Raw genomic sequence first — 17923 nt, forward strand, 5'->3', positions numbered from 1 at the left:
TGTCCTACTTGTTAATAGAAAATGCCTGTTTGAAAATTCTACTGACATATAATTCTTCCCAGACTATTGTTAAAGAATATTTCACAGGTTAATGACATAGGGGGGACAATAGAGAGTGAGCTTTAGAGTCAGGAAGCCCTGTATCTGATTTAAAAAATATTTTATAGGTAATAAAGTATTGTTTGGTATATATTGGCTCTTTCTTATGAATGCCTTGACTAAGCCACTGGGAAATATTTCTGTTATTGGTACCTGGTTCTAAACTATTAGGGAAGAAATTAAAGCCACTGTAGTCGACCGTGACTAGCTTTTCTTTTCTGTCTACTATACCTCCCAAGATGCCTCTTTCAAGACTAGGGAACAGTTTTCCAGAGTGTTTTTCAAGAACCTGACACCATTTCTTGGTTTAATATTTTAAAAATACTTGGAGCATCATACTTATATCCAACAGATTTTAAGAAGCCATAATTTTTGATTTCTTAAGTGATCTCTCTTAAATATATTCTTTTTTGGGGGGTAGGGCAATGAGGGTCAAGTGACTTGTCCAGGGTCACAGAGCTAGTGTCAAGTGTCTGAGGTCAGATTTGAACTCAGGTCCTCCTGAATCCAGGACCTCTATCCACTGTTCCACCTAGATGCCCTCTTTTAAATATATTCTACAATTATTTTGTATTTTTGTCTTTTTCTTCCTGGACAGCTCCCGATATTCAAAGGTACCTGATAGGAGGGTCCATTGTTGTATTGGGCATGATTATGTTTATTATGTGCACCTACCATATTGTCAAGGTTGACGTTGTGCTTTGGTATCGGAGCACCTTTCATTCTACTTTGAGTAAAGAAGGTAAGTTTGGGTGATTAAAGGAAAATTATCTTGTCACTGTCTTTTTTTCAATCTGGACCTGTGATTTCATTGTTGTAGGAAATTCCCAGTGAGGAAAATCCCTTCATATTGAGAACTTCTGCAACTTGTAGTATTAAATATTTTGTTTCAGGAAGCTTTAGAGGTCACTGGGAAATGTCTGCAAATATCTGTGTTTAAGTTAATAGACCTTGGAGTAAATAGAACCCAAAGGTCCTGCCTCCATCTCTCTGTTACCTGCCTCCCCATACCCATCTCCTCATATAATTTCTGGACCTCCTAACTAGAGATGCTGCTTAGATAGTAGTTATAACTAGGGCTAATCTTCATCATGTTTTCTTTCATTTTAAACATCTCCCACCTTTTTCATTTTTATTGTATTTTTAAAGTAAAATAAATCAGAAAGGTTTTTGAAATAAAACCACAATGATTTGCCATAATTAAGCAGAGTGGAAGCTATGGAATCATACTATCACAGATTTCTAACTGGAAGAGACCTTAGAAATCTTTCCCTTCAACCTTCTTATCTTAAATATGAGGAAAACTGAAGCCTGGAGACCTAAATATGAGGAAAACTGAAGCCTGGAGACCTAAAGTTTCTTTGCTCATATTCTCCCAGCTCCCATAGGCAGAGCCAGGATTTGAACCCAGATCTTCTGATTTCAACACTTTTTCCATTGCACCATGAAGGAAACATTAGTTTAGTATGTCTGAATTATTGCAAATTCAAAATTAGTGATGTTTGATTTAATGAAGTTTTGTTAATTGGGCAGAAAGTTGGCATATACTATTTTATAATCCAACAAGCATTTATTAAGCTGATCACATTCTAGCCAGTGAGGGTGCTAAGACAAAAATGAAATATAGGCGATTACACACAAGTTTGTGGATCTTTGTAAAGCACTTTACAAACCTTAAAGCACTATATAAATACTAGATGATGATGTTCTCATTGTCATCATTGTAGTGATGACAATTGCAGAGATTACTTACTGGCCAGTGCCCAGCTCAAGTTATGAGCTCCGACAGCAGACATATTCTATGATTAGGCCCACCTGACACCAATTTTTTAAGAAGGGAAAAAATTAAATCCAATTCTTAATGTGCCTGTTTTTAAAAACTGAGCTGATCAGTTGTTTTCTCATGACAGAGAACATTGTTCAATGGAACTTAATCGCTTCCTCCTATTTATTCCATTGGACTCAATGATAATGAATGCAAAGGTGACTCATATGTTTTGCAAATAAGCATGACAGAAATTTCGCAATGGAAGTCAAGTTTTGCAGATGCGACAAAGAGGGTGTGGAGGTGGCAACTCCTTCAAGCCAGTATGATTCTAATAGTAAACTATGTCACTCAAGCACACACACATACTCTTACACAATTCCACTCTATGCTTAGATTGGGCTATATCCAAAAGGCAATGGGAGTTGGATTTTGAGATAACCTGATTAGGAAAGTTGCTTTGATAATTCAGGGACCAGCATAATATAGTTCAGGGGTTCTGATTTTGGGGTCCACAGACCACCTAAAAGATCTGTGGCTAGATTTCAGAGGCCTATAACCTCAGGGGAAAAATTACATCTTTATTTTGAATAACCACTAAGTGGAATTTAGTTTTTCCTCCAATTGTGATTTAAAAATAAATACCACCACATTATTCTAAAAAGGGATCTGTAGACTTCACCAGACTGCCAAAGATGTCCATCACACACAAAAATTAAGAACCCCTACTGTAGTAGAACTTTTCTGGAGTCATTTAGAGTTTGGTTTTTGCAGGTAGCAATTGTTTTCAGTGCAAGGATATAATCAAGTCAATAAATATTTATCAAATACTAACTGTATAACAGCTAGATTGGTGCATTGTTGTTGTTCGTCCTTTGTTCCTAAAGAGGACCATGACATTGGGATGATGTCATGACTTGAACTGAAGTGAATTTAAATGAGGGAGGGCAGTTCAAGGTCACCAACCTCACTCTTTCCTCCAGAGCCATCAAGACAACTGGAGATGGCCCTGGATATTTGAGGAAAATGGGGTTGTGACTTGCCTAAGGTCACACAGCAAGTATCTGAGGTGAGTTTTGAACCCAGGTCCTCCCAACTTCAGGGCCAGTGAGAACAGCATGGAGGAAGGCACAGAGGCCTGAGAGCACAGTGTGTATTTTTGGCAGGGCAGAGAATAGTTTAGCTTGGCTGGGACTTAGAGTACATACTGTTAATGAGGGGTCCCTAAATCTTATTGTGTCATGGACCCCTTTTCAAGGCAAGTTAAGACCTTGGACCCCTTCTAAGAATAACATTTTTAAATAATTGAAAGAAATGCTAAATGTTAGATATTAGTAAAAAGTAAAGATGTAATTTTTTCCTCATCCAAGTTCACAAACTCCCCTTGGTGTAGAGTAATAGGAAATAAGACTGGGAAATGGCTTTGGGGCCATATTGTAGAAGACTTTGAATGCCAGGCAGACACCTTTGAATGTTATTTGGTAGGCAATGAGAAGTCACTGAAGATTCTAAAGCAGAGGAATGGGATGAGCAGATGTATGTATGTATAAGGAAGATTAGGCTGTCAGTGATAAATGGTTGAATGGGGTGAAGTTGAGGTGGGAAGATCTTAGAGAAGGCCATGGCAGTAGATTATGGGAGACAATGATAATGAGGACCTGTAGGAACAGAGAAAAGGCAAAAGATGTTGCAAAAGTAGAATGGTAATTCACTGCTTAGGAAAGGTGAAGGGTAGTGAAGAATCTAAGACAGCATTAAGGTTTCAGACATGAGATGGGCAGTTCAGTGGTGTGTTGAAGAGAGGGTAGGGCCTAGAGTCAGGAAGATCTGAGTTCAGCTCTGGCCTCAGTTATGTATGACCCTGGGGAAGTCACTTGACTTTTTTTTCCCTTCAGTTTCATCATATGTAAAATGGAAATAATAATAGCATCTATTTTCCAGGGTTGATATTTGTAAAACACTTAGCACTGTCTGGCACATAGTAAGTACTATATAAAAATTAGTTCTTTACTATTTTTGTTAGTTATACTGAGTGAACTACATAGGTTGGGGGGAAAATATAATGAGTTCCATTTTGAATGTGAGTTTGAACTGCAAGTGGAACAATCAGATCGAGATGTGCTGATGGAAGGATCCAGAGATCAAAAGAGAGGTATGGTCCAGAGATGCAGATCTGAGTCATTGTGGTGGCCATTGAAGTGAATGACATTTGCCAGGAAAGAGAGAATAGGGTGACTAAAGAGTGCCAAGAATGAACTCTTAAAGAACACTTATGTTAAAGGTTCAGGAGTTAAGTGAAAAGAAACAGTGCAGCAGCATGTCATTTCTGTATCCAAGAAAGAAGACAGTATTGAATAGGAGGGAGTGATCAACAATATCAAATTATTTAGACACGTCAGGGACAAAGACTGAAGGACCATTGAATTGAGCAGTTAGGAAGTCATTAGTATCTTTTAAGAGCACTCAGTAAGGGGTCCAGCAAAAGCCAGAATGCAAGGGCTAGAGGAGGAAGTATATATTGAAGAAGTAGAGACATCAAATATAGAAAATTCAATATGCTACCTTTATGTAGTTCTCTTTTTATGTCTATGCCCACTAGGTTCTAATGTGTACTAGAAGAACACTGATTGGATTAAGACCTAGGGAAGCTGGGCTTAAATTTCAGCCCTGACACTTATTGTCTATGTGACTTTGGGTAAGTCAAACTATGAGCCCATGATTCCTTATCTGTAAAATGAGTTGCTGAGACTAGATCACCCTCAGATCTTGTGCATTAGGGACATGATACTTATCTTCTAGTATTTGAGGGGCTGACCTATGGAAGAAAGATTAGACTTGCCCTGCTTAGTCTTAGAAAGCAGATCCAGGAGCAATAATTAGAAGTTGAAAAGAAACAAGTTTCAGCTGCCTTAATATGGAATCAGGGCAGCTAGGTGGCACAGTAGATAGAGCATCACTCTTGGAATCAGGAAGACTCCTCTTTCTGAGTTCAAATCTGACTTCAGACATTTACTAATTGGGTGGTCCTGAACACAACTTAACCCTGTTGGTCTCAGTTCCTCCTCTGAGCTGGAGAATGAACTGGCAAACCACTCTAGTGTCTTTGCCAAGAAGACTTCAAATGGGGTCACAAAGAGTCAGACAAAAAAAAACACCCTTCAGTTAGACAGCTGATCAGCTCTGCCATCCTGATTCATTGTTCTCTCTGACTTTTTGAACTAATTTTGCAGCTAAAAGACTTCTCGTTGAGTCTGTCCAAGCATTCCAGAAAACCATGGCTTAAAGCTGAAGTATTAGTAGCACATACACTATATCTCCATCCTTATTCTTTCTGAAACTAGCATGGTGCTTAAAAACAAAATCTACTTTAAAGTCAAATAGAAACAATGTATCTTATAGGCTAGTTTTGCAAGAACTTTAAGAGTTCATCAATGCCAGAGGTTGGCTATCAAATGATTGACATTTTTTAAAAAGTGAAAGAACTCTATGAACACAACCACCAAACACTCTTCACACAAATCAAATCAGATCTAAATAATTGGAAAGATATCAATTGCTCATGGATAGGCAGAGCTAATATAGTAAAAATGACAATACTACCTAAATTAATTTACTTATTCAGTGTCATACCAATCAGACTACCTAAAATTATTTTATAGAGCTAGAAAAAATAATAACAAAATTCATCTGGAAAAATAAAAAATCAAGAATATTCAGGGAAATAATGAAAAAAAAATTCACAGGAAGGTGGGTTAGCAGTACCAAACCTGGAGCTTTACTATAAAGTGGCAGTCATCAAAACTATCTGGTACTGGCTAAGAAATAGAGTGGAGGATGAATGGAATAGGCTAGGTACAGGAAACACAGTAGTAAATGACACTAGTAATGTAGTGTTTGATAAACCCAAAGACTCCAGCTTCTGGGATAGGAACTCAGTATTTGACAAAAACTGCTGGGAAAACTGGAAGATAGTTTGGCAGAAATTAGGCATAGACCAACATCTTACACCTTATACTAAAATAAGGTCAAAATGGATACATTATTTAGACATACTATAGGTAAATTAGGAGAGAAAGGAATAGTCTACCTATCAGATCTTTGGAAAGGAAAACAGTTTATGACCAAACAAGAGATAGAGTATATTATAAAATGCAAAATGGATTTTGCAATTTGATTGCATTAAATTAAAAAAAAATTTTGTACAAACAGAAGCAATGCATCCAAAATTAGAAGGGAGGCAGAAAGCTGGGAAACAATTTTTATGGCCAGTACTTCTGATAAAGGCCTCATCTCTAAAATATATAGGGAACTAAATCAAATTTATAAGAAGCCAAGTTATTCCCCAATTGAGAAATGGTCAAAGGATATGAACAGCAGTTTTCTGATGAAGAAACCAAAGCTATCTATTCCCATGTGAAAAAAATGCTCTAAATCTCTAATGATTAGAGAGATGCAAATTAAAACAACTCTGAGGTACCACCTGACACCTATCAGATTAGCTAAAATGACAAAAAAGGAAAACAATAAATGTTGGAGAAGCTGTGGGAAAATTGGAACACTAATGCATTGTTGGTGGAGCTTGTGAACTGATCCAACCATTCTGGAGAGCAATTTGGAATTATGCCCAAAGGGCGATAAAGCTGTGCATACCCTTTGACCCAGCAATACTTTTGGGTCTTTTTCCCAAATCATGGAAAGGGGAGAGGGACCCACATGTACAAAAATATTTATAGCTGCTCTTTATGTGGTGGCAAGGAATTGGAAGTTAAGGAGATGCCCATCAATTGGGGAATGGCTGGACAAGTTGTGGTATATGAATACAATGGAATACTATTGTGCTGTAAGAAACGATGAGCAGGAGGAGTTCAGAGAAACCTGGAGGGTCTTGCATGGGCTGATGATGAGTGAGATGAGCAGAACCAGAAGAACACTGTACACAGTATCATCAACATTGATCTACTGTGATTCTTCTCACCAATGCAATGATACAGAAGAGTTCCAGGGAACTCTTGATAGAAGAGGATTTCCAAATCCAGGAAAAAAAAAAACAACAACTGTGGAGTATAGATTCTGAATGAACCATACTATTTCTTTTGTTTTTGGTGCTGTTGTTTTTCTATTTTGAGGTTTTTCATCATTGCTCTGATTTTTCTCTTATAACATGACTAATTCAGAAATATGATTAATGTTATTATGTATATATTATATATATACATATAACCTATATCAGATTACCTGCTGTCTAGGGGAGGGGGGAGGGAGGGAAGGGAGGGACAAAAATCTGAAATTGGAAAGCTTGTATAAACAAAAGTTGAGAACTATCTTTACATGTAATGGGGAAAAAAAAATAAAATACTTTATTAATTAAAAAAAAAAGAAAGAGAGGGAGTTCAAAAAAACCGAATTAAGGAAGTTCATTCTATTCCCTATGGAAGAATTGGCCTTACAATGGTACTTAAACCAATGTACTTAGAGTAAAGCACTTTCCAACCAAAAAAAAAAAAGTGAAACAACTCATGAAAATGATCTACTAAGATATATAGGTTTGTGATCTACCGTTATCCCATAGTAGATAATAACTCTAAAGCTGGAGGGACCCCAGAGTATATCTAGTCCAACCCCATCATTTTACAGATGCAGAAACTGATGCCAGGGAGGTAAAATATGTGTCACTGGATAGACTGTTCCCATGGATGAAATCATGCATCCTCAAAGCATTAAACATCATGGACATTAAACATCTTGACTACAGGGTTAGTATATTTCCTGTGTTTTCTCTCTATTAGTGTGTCCCAAAGGACTTACAAGTTTCATTTGAGTTTATTTCAGAGGATAATTAAAATTTTTCTTCTGATAAATCTCATCTTTTTTATAGGAGAAAACATTGATGATCCAAATTCTGAGACTTTCATCAATTAATTTGTCAACTTGGGCAAGAGGTGAACTCTCTGGCTCTTAAAATAATCGTATTGGCTCCAATAATTCCTAAAGTCACTCCTGATCCTAAAGTTTTAGGATTCATTCTTTCTTCTTCCTCTACTTCAACTTCCCTTTGAAGCTGATGAATTGAACTAAAATCATAGTGCTGCAACATTTTCATTCTCTCCTTTACTAAAAGAAGAGTTACTATGAGTGTGTCTATTTGGGTTTCAGATGGCAAGCTTTATGATGCTTATGTTTTGTATCCAAAACCTAAAACTGAAAGCCAGAGCCAAGATATGAACATTTTGGTGCTGAAGATCCTGCCTGAAGTCTTGGAAAGACAGTGTGGGTACAGACTGTTTATATTTGGAAGGGATGACTTACCAGGACAAGGTATGTCTGAAATTATTTAATCAAAGAAACCCTCCTGCCTAATTTTTCTAAAGAATATTTTCCTTGACTTTGCAAAATGTATTAACTCTGCTTCCATTCTCTTTGGAAAGCTCATAGACCACAGCATGTAGTTGACATGAAGAGGTATTTGATTCTAACCTTATGTTAAGATCATTCTGAAAACATACTGTGCTTATTTCAAGTCTCCTTTATCAAAATAATGTGACTCTAGTTTTGGTGGTAGGGACTGGATTACCCATTTGGACTAAGGCTTGGAAGGTAATGGAGCTCTTAAAAAACTTACAAAAAAGAAAATAGCGGCCATTTGTCTTATCATTTTTTGCTAGCATTTTATAGCTAAGTATCCCAGAGATAGTGTGGTATAGATGAAATCCTGTCCCTGGTGTTTACTAGTTATGTGACCTCGTGCAAGTCTGGGCCTTAGTTTCCTAATCTATAAAATGATGGGATTAGAAAAGATGGCCTCTGAGGTACCTTTCAATTCTTGGTCTATAATCCTATGACTGGGTCCAGGTTATAGTTTAGATATTCAAAGCTGATTCCTGTTTTGAAGTAGTGATGCAAACAGGTAATATGCATGACTCATTATCCCCACGCTTCTCCATGGAGTCTATTCTCAAATGACTGAAAACACATATTCTCTCGTGTGACATGATGTTCTCCCTTATTTTTGATTTGTGAGGATTTAACATTTTCAGATTTGAGTTACAAATACATTTTGGTTTTCCTTGGTATCCCATTCATACTGTGGAACTTTATTATGGATGAAAAGACCCCTTCAAGTGCTTTAAATTTTGAAATTATTTGCCCTAAAGAAGTAGGAATTAAACCAAATGTTTATCCCTTGCCTCATTAGCAAACTTGCATTATCATCATGCATTTGCAAACCATGTGGATGTTCCAATTTTATTAGTGTCACAGTAAGAACAGCTTCTGAGTCAAGGGACATTGGGATCAAGTTTTCTTTTGTTTTTAAAAAAAATTGTTAGATATGCCCCCACCTCATAAGGTCCTTCAGGGCAAGATCTACTTCACTATTGTCTCTGGTTCCTCAGAGCCTCACGTATAGTAGGCATTCAATAAATATTTGTTGGATTAATTAAGGATACTTCAAAGGTCAATTAATGTGGTACAGTGTTTGATCTATAAGAAAAAAGAAAATAGCGATACTATGATAAAAAAATTCATTTCAAAGTAAATTTATAATATCTGCTTGTAATTATTTGGATTTCCTCTCACAAGAAGTCTTTAAAAAGAGACTGGTTACAAAGGTGTTTTGGAAAGAATTAATATTTAGGTACAGGTTGGACTAATTAACTTGTGACATCCCTTACAGCTCTGAGATGGATTTCATGCTTTATTAGAAATAGATTATTAGTATCAGTCATTTGAACTTCCTTTCAATCTGCTTAATAGAATTGATGACAGAAAAAGACAGACAGTATCTTTAAGTTGAAGGATTCCAAATGTCTACTTAACTTCTTCCATTATTTTCAGCTGTGGCCAATGTTATTGATGAAAATATTAAGCTAAGCAGAAGACTGATCATCATTTTGGTCTCAGAATCTTCAAGTTATGGTCTATTAAAGAACATGTCTGCAGAACAGATCACTATCTACAATGCTCTCATCCAAGAAGGAATGAAAGTCATTCTCATTGAATTGGAGAAAATCCAAGACTATACAGACATGCCAGAATCAATTAAATACCTTAAGCAGAAACATGGGGTGCTGCGGTGGAGAGGGGGCTACACAGAGGGATTACAGTCAGCAAAGGCAAAGTTCTGGAAAAATGTAAGATATCACATGCCACCTAAACGGTCCCCATCTTTACCAGACAGCTGCTGGAATCAGCAGCCTTCAACTACTCAGTGAACCAGAAGGAGCTAAGTTGGACTCTACACTGAGTGATACACAGCCTGCTCCTGTGGCTTTATTGTTTATTGGTGATTACACACCATCAAAGTTTGTCAATGAAAAAAGTATTTCATTTGGGCCTACCAGTTAGAGGTTGGGTGATTTGCTCAAGGTCATACAGATGGTAGGTATCCAAGGGAGGATTTGAAAACATATTTTGCATATACAATTGATATCATATTGCTTGCCTTCTCAGTGTGTGGGGGCAAGAATGGCAAAGAGGGAGAGAATTCAGGACTCAAAAAATTGTTTAATTTAATATTAAAGAAAAAAATATATAGTTCTAGTTGAGAGGCAAATTGGTTACCTTGGGAGAAGTAACACAGTTTATTAGTATCCATTGCACAAATTAGCAGAATTTACTTGTCTGATGGAATAGGAGGCACGGGTAAGTTTTGGTAAGAAATTGGAAGACATAAAAATCTGCAATGTGGGATAGATGACAAAGGAGTTGTGTCCCTGATCATCTGGCTCCCTGAGCTGCCAATATGATACTATCTGGGTACTGCATGTCTAGCAATGAGGAATAATGGCTGAAGTGGAGGCTGGTATTTAGAGCACCACATTTTGCCTGCTTTGTACATTTCAGTAAGGCTAAAAGTCATTTACTGAACAGCTCTGACAGTTCAATAGTCTGATCCTTTTGCCTCATGCTTTATTTTATCTGGTCTTATTTGAATTAGCAGTAGGACTGAATATAAAGAGGATATTGGATTGTTAGAGCAGGAAAGAGTCTTAAAGATGATCTAAGCTGCTGTTTCTCTCACCTGGAGTTCATGGGAAGATATCTGAGACATTCTGCAAATAAAACAGTGATAGTGACAGATAATAATAAGAGGCAACTGTGAAGTATTAGAGTTTGTTGTCTTTAATTTTAAGGGATGAGGGTCATAGGATAGTATGCATGATGCATGACTGGGAATCCTGTCTCTGAAATATACTCAGTGTGTTTGTGGCCAGGTCACTTAACTTCTCGATATTGCAGGTAGATCTCAATATGAATCAGTGGGCGGAAGGAGGAAAGGGGAAGGGGAATTCCCTACATTGATGAAATCACAGGTCTATATTCCCCATTCTCTCCCCCCATCCCATTAAGACACATAGGGAATGCACCCATTTTTTCATCTGTGTGAACTGCCCATGGTGAATGGGCTCAGTTAAAGTGGAGACCCATCAAAATACTGGTCAAAACATTAAATTCTTTTTTGTTAAGATTTTAAAAATAAACAAACTAATAATAAATAATAGTTAACTGAGGTTATGTCAGAAGGATGAATGTAAATTAAAGTGCCCATTTATATTTTTAATTTTTTACAATAATTTTTATTCTAATATCTCTTCATTAACAAGAAGATAATATTAGGAAGACTGACAATGGAACAGATGTCCCTGAATCTAGTTCAAACAATCAAGTCCTAAATAGAGAAAAAAGGCAAACAATAGGACAACAGCTATTTCTGATTTTCATTTACTTACTCCTGGCATTCCTGACGTCCAACATGTGTTTAGCTGTTCAGTTTTCAAGTTTCCTGATTCTGGAAGTTTCAAAGACACAAATGAATCACAATTAATTTGAAAACAAAACTCCACTTTTTCATATAAAAATGTGATGAACTGAAACTGTCCCTCTATGTTTTTTTAAAAAAATAAAAATCTTGAGTTATGTAAAAAGGGGGGAAAAGAAAATTGTTTCAATATGACATCTAATATTGTTCCTGATTATAAAATAATTATTGAGCACAAACAATCCTGTCCTGTACAGAGTTTGTCAAGTCAGAGTTTGTTAGATTTGAAATAAAAGTGTTTTCTTGATGCCTTGTTTTTCTATCGTGGTCTTTTCAGGATACCACTTATTTCACTTTCTTTTCTTTTGTAGAAAAGAAAAATAATGATGCAAAAACAACTTACACGATGACCTCACCTGGCAATATATGTAGCATTTTGGCCCTAGTCCTCTGCCTAACTACCAAGAGGAGGAGGGAAGCAGGTTTCATTTGTTCTCTGGATCTAAATAATTATTAAAATCACTTGGAGTTTATCTTCTTTTCAGTTGCTCTTTTCACTTACATTACTGTGGTCATTTTCCATATTGTTCTTCTGGCCCTATTTTACACTATATCAGTTCATACAAGTCTTCCATTGTTTCTTCAAATTCCTTGTACTTGTAATTATACTCCATTAAAGGCACTATTACACAATTTGCTAAGCAATATTCCCTGATAGATTCCTCTATCTTCCTATGCCTCTCCCTCTCATCTTCCAATGAATGTCATTGACAGTTGATTAGAGAAGGGCAAAATCATAGTTCATCGTTCTCTCCCTTCCTCCTTCCCCCACTTCTGGGTTGAGTATTTACTGTCCATATCATACTTCTTATCAGAACAAACCTCATGTCCTCCTGGTTGTTCCCATGTATCCTTCTGAGGCTACCTGGGTGGAGTTATTCAATTTATACAGGGATGCTTCCCCTAACATAGATTTAGAGTTGGAAAGGACTTTAGGGGTCATTAAGATTAACATTTAACCAGTAAGAAAACTGAGGCCCCTTAACATTCATTGAATTGCCCAGAGTCACAAAGTCAATGAGTGTCCAAATTGGAATTCACACCTAGGTCTTCTTGAATTTAAGACTAATACTTGATCCAGTATGCCCCACTCTCCACCATGGTAGAATATGAATACTTCCAATAAAGCAGGATGGATTGGGGGAAGCCAAGCATTACTTCCATGAGAATTGCAGTACAGTGGGGAAAGGAAAATTTATAGTCTCTGCTACATTTTCCTCTCAGTCAAAAAATGCACTGTTATGACAACATGGTCTTATCACAACTTTTAAAAATGGAGTAGGACAGGGGGCAGCTAGGTAGTGCTTTGGATAAAGCACTGGCCCTAGATTCAGGAGGACCTGAGTTCAAATTTGACCTCAGACACTTGACACTTACTAGCTGTGTGACTCTGGGCAAGTCATTTAACCCTCATTGCCCTGCCCCCCCAAAATTTTTTTAAAAGAGTAGGACAGTTTAATAGTATGTCTTATCAATACACTTAAGTGGTATCCTGGGTATACTGATAGCCAATATAGTCTATACCCTTACTTCCCTAACCATCCATGACAGTGCTTAGGTCTATAATTATGTGAATTGCCCCTATGGCATTATAATTCTAGACCAGATTAGACTTTTAAAGAGGTAGAAAAATTCAACCTTAATTCCACTCAACAAGCATTTATTAAGCTCCTACTATGTGCCAGTCATTGTGCTACTTACTATGTAAATTAAAAAGAAAAAAACAGTCAAGGAATTTATATTCTATGGAGGAAAATGTATACAAGGATAAGCAATTATGAAATATATACAAAGTAAATATAAAAGGTGGAACAGTGGATAGAGCACTGGGAAGACCTGAGTTCAAATCTGGCCTCAAACACTTACTAGTTGTGTGACCCTGGGCAAGTCACCTAACCCTGCCTGCCTCAGTTTCCTCTACAGAGGCAAGTGATGCTGAGTGAAGTGAGCAGAACCAGAACATTGTATATAGTAACAGCAATATTGTGTGATGATCAAGTATGAAAGACAATTCCAAAATACTCATGATAGAAAATGCTATTCACATCCAGAGAAAGAACTATGGAGTCTGAATGCAGGTGGAAGCATACTATTTCCACTTTTTTTGTTGTTTGTTCTTTCTTATGGTTTTTCACATTTGTTCTGATTCTTCTTTCACAGAATGACTAGTGTGGAAATTTGTTTAAAATGATTTTACACATATAACATACATTATATTGTTTGTTGTCTTGGGGATGGGGGAGGGAGAAGGGAGGGGAAAAATTTGAAACTCAAAACCTTATAAAAATGAATGTTGATTTAAAAAGATGGGTAAATGCCCTACTATCCTTGTCCTCTGTAGTCGTACCATTATATAGTGCAATCAAATCTCAATTATGTGTACCAATGTTTAATTAGTACAGATATAATAAAATAGTAGATAACCTTGCCAAGGTTTTCTTCTCTGCCCCAGTGGCAGCTGATTTAAGTTTCAATATGTTTGTAGGACTCTTCTGAATTTTGAACCCAAAGCATCTACATTACCTTCCTGCACAGAATTTATAAACTACTAAACATTATAGTGGGGGCAACTAGGTGGTGCAGTGAATAAAGCACTGGCCCTGGATTCAGGAGTACCTGAGTTCAAATCCGGCCTCTGACACCTGACACTTACTAGCTGTGTGACCCTGGGCAAGTCATAGCCTCGCAAAAAAATAAAAAATAAAAAAAAAAACATTACAGTGTGCTTTGACATACTAATATATTTAAATCTCTTCAGACATAAATAATGAAAGATGGAAAGGGACAATAATTTTGTAAATAATTGCCAATATTTCTTTATTTTCACACTAAGATACTTACTGCCATTTTATATTCGCACAAAATCTACCACTTTTCATCAGAAACCACTGGAACTAATGTTTCTGAACATGGAGAGAGCAACTGGGCAGTTCTTCCTTTTAATGTACAGCACTTTAGCATAGTGCCTGGTACAAAGCAAGTGCTAGGTAAATATTAATTATTATTATTATTATTGTTAGAATTACTGACTTCAAAAATTTTCAAGTTTTCTCACTTATCTGCAATACCAGAAACATAACTTAAGCTCATAAATTGATGTCTTTTTCCATATATGTGTATTATGTCAACCTAATTTAGAAATGTCTAATAGATACAAATTCATTTTAATTAGTCCATCTTTGTGATGTGCATTCTGATGCAGAGAAGTTCTGCTCATATTCAGGAATAAAACAGCTCCAAAGAACTATTCATTAAATATTATTACCTTGAGAGATTTGATCCACCAACTCTTTCTCCATGCTCCTAGTGCATAATGGGATAGTGTTTAGCATGGTAATAGGAGCAGTGCTTGGACAGGGACTCAGTAAAAATCCGTTCAAGATTTGAAGCATAAGAGAAATCACCATAATCATCATCATGATCATCATGACATATTAAATTTGAGATGTCACTAGTGTCACTAAAATCTACTGAGTGGCTTTTCCTGTTTTAGTGGCCTTTTGCATGCAGTTTTGTCAGATCAGGGGAGAGACTGGAGTTGTATAAAGCTCTGGAAGTTAACTGTATAGAGCTGATAATTAAATTCATTGGAGCTGGTGATTATTACGTCATGTTGATAATTAAAGGGAAGATTCTGGAAATTCATATTAGAAAGTATAAACCAATGCAGAAGGAAGTGGGCAGAACCAGGAGAACAGTTAATACAATGATTCTTGAACCCAAGAAGGAAGCCACACTAGGTCTCTGTGGTAGGCACTGGTTGGATTGGAGAGAGAGGAAAGATAAAGAGGAGAGAAAAAAGAGGTTAGATCAAACTTCTGCCATCTGGCTTGGGTTGCGGCTCTGTAACCTCAGCTTAATTGGTACTAGAGGAAAGGAAGGGAGAACAACAGCAACTGCACTGGCAGAAATGAACCTCACTGTTCCCATGCCCTTCTGATGAATACAGTCTGCAGACTGCATTTTTAGAAGCTATTGCAACATGTTATATTTATACTAGACTTACATAAACATATATGATGTTATCAACATTAACAATATGCATACATGTATTTGTTTTGTTTTTACTTATACTCTTTAGTTCCTGGAGATCTTGAAAGACAAAATGTTCCAAACTTACTAATGTTGGAATCTTCCTGTCATATTCCTTTTTCCCGTCATCTTTCTCTTCATAACTCTAAGCATAATTTTTCTTTATTATTGTCTACTTAGATTCTATTAATTCTAAAATGATTTTATTGTTGTTGTTTTTTAGCATTGCCTACATTTTCCAATGTATCTTGGTCCTTCCTCCTCTCAGAAAACCATTCCTTACAAAAAAGAATAAAAATGAGAAAAAAATAAAGTCAGGCAAAACTAATCACAACAACAAACTTCTGGGAATTCATTATATATAGTTCTGGCCAGGTTCAGGAGAAATGATTCCTTTGGGTCCTTTTCAGTCCTAGAATTTAAATAAACAAATCAACATTCTCAACAACTAAGTGCTCGTCCTTCAAATATCAGTTGAATCTTATAATGCTTCACAGGTTGAACAGGTTTAATAACTGGCTTAACAACACTGGTTGTGTTGAATTATTAGATGTACAGACACAAAGTGAACAGGTTTATCTGGTTTAATGTAATGGAACTTTCCTTTGTCAGTTGAAACATATTCTATATATAATAAGGTAAGCAGATTTTGGTAAAAGAAAAAGTATTCTCTGATTTTCTGGAACTGAAGAAATTTTATCCCATACAGAATAGAATCTTAAAGATAGAAGCTACCTTGAAAGGATGCCTCCCTCCAGGGGTAACAAGAGGGAAGACCAACTGGATTTATAGGTTAATTCCATCAAATATTCAAGGGAAAGTTAATCCCAATATTACTTAAATTCTTTGTAAAAATTAGGAAAAATAATTGTAGAATTTTATTCTTTCTCCAATGGTATATTATATGAGTTTTGGGCAGAAAACCTTTTTTTCCAGGAATGATGGCCAAGATCAAGGTTTCACTCATTCTAGTCAGTCCGTGTGACTGTAATCTTTCATTGCTTCAGGTCTAAAATGTCCATACGTCTAATTTTTAACAGATAATCCTTTACTTGAGGTTTTAAATTATGTCCTTAAAATATGTTTGTTATTGAATCATTTCAGTTGTGTCCAACTATTCATCATCCCATTTGAGGCTTTCTTGGCAAAGATACTCTAGTGGTTTGGCATATTCTTTTCCAGCTAACTTTACAAGGAAGTAGGAGGGGAAGGGGTCAAAGAAAGAGGGTGTAATAAAAGGGAGGGCTGATAAAAGAAGGCAGTGGTCAGAAGCAAAACAGAGCAGGGATGGGATAGAAAGAGAGAGAGAATGATAAACAGAAGAAAATAAGATGGAGAGGAATCCACTGTGAATGTGAATGGGATGAACTCACTCATAAAACAGAAGCAGAAAGCAGAATAGAATAGAAACCAGAATCCAACCATATGTTGTTTACAAGAAACATAATTGAAACAGAGACACACACACGGAGGAAAAATTAAGGAGTGAAGCAGAATCTATTATGCTTCAGCCAAGGGAAAAAGGCATGAATTGCAATCATGACATCATACAAAGCAAAACAAAACTATACCCAATTAAAAGGGATGAACAGGAAAACCACATGTTGCTAAAAGGAACCATAGACCAAAGTAATATCAATATTTAACATATATGCACCAAATGGCATAGCATCCAAATTCTTAAAGGAAATGTTGAATGAATTATAGGAGGAATTAGGCAGTAATATTATTCTAGTGGGGGGACCTCAACTTTCCCCTCTCAGAGCTAGATAAATATAACTATAAACTAAATAAGAAAGAAGTTAAGGAGATGAATAGAATTTTTAAAATGTTAGATATGATATACCTCTGGAGAAAACTTAATGGAAATAGAAAGGAGTCTTTTCTTAGCATACCTTTATAGAAACTGACCATGTATTATGGCACAAAAATTCCAAAACCAAATGCAGAAAAGCAGAAAAATTAAATGTACCCTTTCCAGACCATAATGCAATAAAAATTACATCCAGTAAAAGCCCTTGGAAGCATAGATTAAAAATTAATTAGAAGTTAAGTAATCTAATCCTAAAGAATAAGAGGAGAGATTGTGGCAGGCAGACTAACCAGCAGGCCAAGGCAATAGTTCAGACACAAGATAATGAGGGACTGCACCAGGGAGCTTGCTCTATTAGAGGAGAGAAGGGGATGAATTCAAGAGATGTTATGGAGGA

At 36.3% G+C, this 17923-nt stretch overlaps 1 protein-coding gene across 1 annotated transcript in view; it reads left to right on the plus strand.

Moving 5' to 3' along the window:
* IL1RL2 (interleukin 1 receptor like 2) overlaps positions 1-11890 on the plus strand; it is a 34410-nt gene extending 22520 nt beyond the window's left edge. The window contains 3 exon segments of the mRNA XM_043995264.1: positions 698-841; positions 8018-8179; positions 9698-11890. Coding sequence (XP_043851199.1) covers positions 698-841; positions 8018-8179; positions 9698-10074 — 683 coding nt within the window. The 3' untranslated portion in view covers positions 10075-11890.
* The last annotated feature ends 6033 nt before the right edge of the window (positions 11891-17923 follow it).

Source organism: Dromiciops gliroides, chromosome 3, assembly GCF_019393635.1.
Source record: "Dromiciops gliroides isolate mDroGli1 chromosome 3, mDroGli1.pri, whole genome shotgun sequence".
NCBI lineage: Eukaryota > Metazoa > Chordata > Mammalia > Microbiotheria > Microbiotheriidae > Dromiciops > Dromiciops gliroides.